Source organism: Mustelus asterias, chromosome 6, assembly GCF_964213995.1.
Source record: "Mustelus asterias chromosome 6, sMusAst1.hap1.1, whole genome shotgun sequence".
NCBI lineage: Eukaryota > Metazoa > Chordata > Chondrichthyes > Carcharhiniformes > Triakidae > Mustelus > Mustelus asterias.
In genome coordinates this window covers 7,628,705-7,634,704 of record NC_135806.1, presented here as the reverse complement: position 1 = coordinate 7,634,704, position 6,000 = coordinate 7,628,705, and the positions used below count along the sequence as shown (strand labels likewise).

Below are 6,000 nucleotides of genomic sequence, written 5' to 3'. Positions count from 1 at the left end.
GTTGTCAGTCTCTCCCTAACTCCGTCACTGGTGAACTCTGATCCTTGCTACCTCAATTTCTTCAATGTCCTTCTTTCTTGCCCGCACCGACCTCACTGTGACCCTCACACCGCGCCCCGTCACTCACTCACCCGCATTGGCTCAAGCACCTACCGCACAATTAAAAGATACAAGTCCTCCTTTAGAATTCTGCCCTCATTCACTCCACCTTATAGAATCATAGTATCCTTACAGTGCAGAAGAAACCATTCAGCCCATCAAGTCTGTACTGACTCTCTGATAGAGTATCCCAGCCAGGCCCTCTCCCCTGCCCCCTCCCCATAACCCCACAATTGTACCATGGCCATTCCATCTAACCCAAACATCTTTTGGAGCGTGGGAGGAAACCGGAGCACTCGGAGGAAACCCGTGCAGACACAAGGAGAACGTGCAAACTTCACACAGGCAATGCGGAGTTATCTCTATAACTTTCTCTCACCCTTGCAGGCCCGCCAACATTCTCTTGCTCGTTCCTCCTTTCCAGACCCCCTCCCCTTCCTCTGTCCCAATCGCTGTCCTGGAACCTTTAGAAGAATCTCACCCATGAAACTCATCCAAACCCCCGCCCCCTCCCTCTTCTCCCCTGCCCCTTCACCAAACCAAGTGGGTTCACAACTACCAAGGAAACAAAACTTTGCCTAACCTGGTGACAAATGATCATTTCAGAGATCAAATCGTGAAGTCGTAAAATATTCTGGCCCAGAAACAGGCCATTCGGCCCATCGAGAATGTGCTGGCATTTTTCTTTGGATCAACCCAGTTTAATCCCCGTCTCCTGCTTAATCCTCAGAATCTTTAAAATAATTCCCATTCTAATCATGCTCGGCATCCCTTTTCATATCCTATTCCCACCCTCCTGCTCGCTTCCCTTTCCTTTCCCAATCAGGCCATTCCTAGTCCCTTTCCTTTAACATCCCCGATCTAATGATGAAACTGTGTTGTTGTTATTTGTGAATAAAAACAAAGATGTCTGAGACAAACATTGAAGATTCCGGTTGCGGCTGCTCACGTTTTCGAAATGGTGAAGGGTGAGAGTTTTGGATGAGAATCCATCGCAGAGAAATTGTTGGGAGCTGATCCCATTCTGTTGCACAGTAAGAAGTCTCACAACACCAGGTTAAAGTCCAACAGGTTTATGTGGAATCACAAGCTTTCGGAGCGCTGCTCCTTCATCAGGTAAGTGGTAGGTTCATAAACACAGCATATATAGGCAAAGACACAATTGCAGGTTGGAATGTGAAGAATGGTTGGAATGTGAGTCTTTACAGGAAATCGAGTCTTTACAGGTACAGATAGTGCGAGTGGAGAAAGGGACAATCACAGGTTAAAGAGGTGGCATCTCCCTGTCATGGCTACCATTCTGTTGTATCCCGATTGCTGGAATTGTGGGAGTGGTTCCTCCGGGGCACTCCCGGCCAAACTGTGGCAGCATGGAGAGCAATTCTGAGGAAATTCTGAGGGCTGATCTACTCCAGTAACACACTCGCTCTTCTCCCCGCCAGCAAATCCTGCGACGTTCACGGGCCAACTCCACCAAAGTGGTCTTCCTCATCACCGACGGCTACTCAAACGGCGGGGACCCGCGCCCAATCGCCGCCTCCCTGCGGGACCTGGGGGTGGAGATCTTTACGCTGGGCATATGGCAGGGCAATATCCGGGAGCTACAGGACATGGCGTCGCACCCCAAGGAGGAACACTGCTACATCTTGCACAGCTTCGCCGAGTTCGAAGCCTTGGCCCGAAGGGCGCTCCACGAAGGTAGGAACCTGCGCAGTCCGCGGTCCGGCATCACACAGAATAACAGCCAGTCCACAGCACAGAAACAGGCCATTCAGCCCAACTGGTCTATACTAGTGCTTCACATGACCCTCCTCCCACCCTCTTCACCTCACTCTAACCCCCTGTTCCTATCTCCTGCCTAATTTTCCCATCTATACCATTCGCCTCACCCATTCCCTGTAAGAAGTCTCACAACACCAGGTTAAAGTCCAACAGGTTTATTTGGAATCACAAGCTTTCGGAGCGCTGCCCCTTCATCAGGTGTGTCAAGGAGCAGTGCTCCAAAAGCTCCTGATTTTAAATAAACCTCTTGGACTTTAACCTGGTGTTGTGAGACTTCTTACTGTGCCCACGCCAGTCCAACGCTGGCATCTCCACATCATGCCAATCATTCCCTGTGGTAGCGAGTTCCACACTCTCATCACTCTCTGGGTAAAGATGTTTCTACTGGGTCCTTTATTGGATTTACTAGCAAATATCTTATTTTGATGACCTCCCCTGGCTTAGGTCTCCCCCCACAAGGGGGAACATCTCCACATTTACGTTACTCAATCCCTTCATAATCTCAACAGGAGCGGGGAGAATGTTAAATTGACACTAGCTAGACGGTGTTTACGACACAGTTCTTTTCCGAGGGGTGGCATGGTGGCACAGTGGGTAGCACTGCTGCCTCACAGCGCCAGGGACCCGTGTTCGATTCCCAGCTTGGGAGTCTGCACGTTCTCCCCGTTTCTGCGTGGGTTTCCTCCGAGTGCTCGGTTTCCTCCCACATTCTGAAAGATGTGCTGGTTAGGTGCATTGAACAAAGAACAAAGAACAAAGAACAGTACAGCACAGGAAACAGGCCCTTCGGCCCTCCAAGCCTGTGCCGCTCCGTGGTCCAACTAGACCAATCGTTTGTATCCCTCCATTCCCAGGCTGCTCATGTGACTATCCAGGTAAGTCTTAAACGATGTCAGCGTGCCTGCCTCCACCACCCTACTTGGCAGCGCATTCCAGGCCCCCACCACCCTCTGTGTAAAAAACGTCCCTCTGATGTCTGAGTTATACTACGCCCCTCTCATCTTGAGCCCGTGACCCCTCGTGATCGTCACCTCCGACCTGGGAAAAAGCTTCCCACTGTTCACCCTATCTATACCCTTCATAATCTTGTACACCTCTATTAGATCTCCCCTCATTCTCTGTCTTTCCAGGGAGAACAACCCCAGTCTACCCAATCTCTCCTCATAGCTAAGACCCTCCATACCAGGCAACATCCATTGGCCATGCTAAATTCTCCCTTAGTATCAGAGGGACTAGCTAGGATAAATGCATGGGGTTATGGGGATGGGATTTTGGTCGATGGAAGACTCAATGGCCGAATGACCTCCTGCACTGTAGAATTCTATGATTCTTAACGAGCTCTGTTTGCAGGCAAGTGGGGCACTGCAAGAAGCCAGTGAGGTCCCACCTTAAAGTGTGCAGACTGGGACCAATTTAGTCAGAGACCTTTGGTTAAGGTTCAGAATTGCATTTTGGTTTCCCTTGCTGACCAGAAGGAGCACAGGCCCTTATCTCGGCATTCCCCACTGCCCATCACTCCCCATCACTCTTCATCCCATTCCCCACGCCCCACCATCCTTCCTCCCATCCACCCCTCCTCCCATCCCCCTCCACCCCTCTCTCAGCTATTTTCTTCGATGCTCCCACAATCTTCACTGACCTTCTGATGTGCCGGTTCCTGGTCACCTCCTTTTCATTACTCCACACGCTTTGCATCCACACCTCAGTAACATCCAGTCATTGTTACCCTCTTCTCGATGTTACCCAAGTTTCCATATGACCAGACTGGTCTCACAACTGACTTGTAAATTCTTCCTTTGAGTTTCAGCAATAATATTCCAGCACTCCGCTGCACTTTATCCAATTACTCCAACCAGAGCCAATCGGTTTCCCACATCCTGTGAATGAATAATTTTTAAAAAGGCTTCATATCCACACGGATCAAATATCAATTCTTTCTCAATATGTCGATCAGTTTGCCATCTTGGCTGTTAGAAATGCATGTAATTCATTGTGAAATAAACCATTTTGCTAAGTTTGATTTGAAGTGGCACTTTACAAACGTAACTACTCCTATTTATATTAATTACCTGAGTAAAATACTGTGTACAGTTGTACAGACTGTGTACAGTTCTCGTCACCCTGTTATAGAAAGGATATTATTAAACTAGAAAGAGTGCAGAAAAGATTTACTAGGATGCTACGGGGACTTGATGGTTTGAGTTATAAGGAGAGGCTGAATAGACTGGGACATTTTTCTCTGGAGCATAGAAGGCTGAGGGGTGATCTTTTAGAGGCCTATAAAATAATGACGGGCATAGATCAGCTAGATAGTCAATATCTTTTCTCAAAGGTAGTGGATTCTAAAGCTAGAGGGCATAGGTTTAAGGTGAGAGGGGAGAGATACAAAAGTGTCCAGAGGGGCAATTTTTTCACACAGAGGGTAGTGAGTGTCTGGAACAAGCTGCCAGAGGTCGGGTACAATTTTGTCTTTTAAAAAGCGTTTAGATAGTTACATGGGTACAATGGGTATAGAGGAGGGATATGGGCCAAATGTGGGCAATTGGGATTAGCTTAGGGGTTTAAAAAAAGGGGCGGCATAGACAACTTGGGCTGAAGGGCCTGTTTCCATGCTGTAAATCTCTATGACTCTATGACTAATACAACATCAGCCATGGCTCACGGTGGCACAGTGGTTAGCACTGCTGTCTCACAGCGTCAGGGACCCGGGTTCAATTCCTGGTTTGGGTCACTCTGTGCGGAGTCTGCACGTTCACCCCGTGGCTGCGTGGGTTTCCTCTGGTTTCCTCCCACAGTCTGAAAGACATACTGGTTAGGTGCATTGGCCATGCTAAATTCTCCCGCAGTGTACCCGAACAGGCGCCGGAGTGTGGCCACTAGGAGATTTTCACAGTAACTTCATTGCAGTGTTAATGTAAGCCTACTTGTGACACTAACAAATAAACTTTAAAACAGTAGGTGCCAGTCACACCTCCGATTCAAGGAAGATTGGGGGTTAAAGTCCCACTCCAGAGATCTGAGCATGTAATCCAGGCTGACACTGCAGTACTGAGGGAGAGCTGCACTGTCGGAGGTGCTGTCTTTTTGAGTGAGACATTGAGATCTCACCTGCCCTCTTGTGTCGAGGTAGTTGATCCACAGCCACTACTGTGAAGAAGAGCAGGGAAGCTCTCTTAGTGCCCAGGCCAATGTTTATCCCGCAACCGACATTACTCAGCACACATTATCTACTTATCATCACATTGCTGTTTGTGGGAGCTTGCTGTGTACAGACTAACTTCTATCTTTCCTAACTTGCAACAGCAATACACTTCAGAAGGACCTTGAAAGAACTTTGGGACGTCCGATAGTCATGGCTGCCATCTTTCTTTCTGCCATATGCTAAATAAGACTCTTGTACAACAACAACTTGCATTTATATAGCTCCTCAAGTGTAATAAAACATTCCAATTCCATTCACCAGAACACTGAAAAGCAGAGTTCGACACTGGGATTTGTGAGGAACTATTAGTGCAGGTGACCAAAAGCTTGGACAAAGACCAAAGTTGAAGAAAGCATCTTAAAGGGGAGAAAACAAGGTAGCGAGGTGGAGAGGGAGAGAATTCCAAAGCCAGGGGTCTTGGCCGTTGAAGCACGGCCACCAATGGGTGAAGTGATGAAAATCAGGGGCGCTGGTGTGGTCAGGATTAGCGACACGCTATCTCGGAGGATTGTGGGAGACTGGGAGGCGCGAAGGCCATGGAGGGATTTGAAAACAAAGACAGCAATTTTAAAATCAAGGTATTGTTTAGCCAGGAACCAATGCAGGTCAACGAGCACAGAGGTGATAGGGGAATGGTATCTGGTGTGAGAAAGGATGTTGGCGGAACTTTAGATGACCTCCAGTTTTTGGAGAGTAAAGCATGAGAGGACATGTAACATAGACACCCGTATATTGTTTAGGTGGCATGGTGGCACCAGTGGTTAGCACTGCTGCCTCACAGCGCCAGGGACCCAGGTTCAGTTCTGGCCTCCGGTCACTGTCTGTGCAGAGTCTGCACGTTCTCCCCGTGTCTGTGTGGGTTTCCTCCGGATGCTCCAGTTTCCTCCCACACTCCAAAGATTTGCAGGTTGGGTGGA

The 6,000-nt window shown here is 48.5% G+C and overlaps 1 protein-coding gene across 1 annotated transcript in view; it reads left to right on the top strand.

The window, feature by feature from the left end:
* Positions 1 to 582: 582 nt before the first annotated feature.
* Positions 583 to 6,000, top strand: part of svep1 (sushi, von Willebrand factor type A, EGF and pentraxin domain containing 1) — a 206,251-nt gene continuing 200,833 nt past the window's right edge. The window contains exons 1-2 of the mRNA XM_078215305.1: positions 583 to 642; positions 1,542 to 1,797. Coding sequence (XP_078071431.1) covers positions 583 to 642; positions 1,542 to 1,797 — 316 coding nt within the window. The remainder of the gene's footprint in view (positions 643 to 1,541; positions 1,798 to 6,000) is intronic.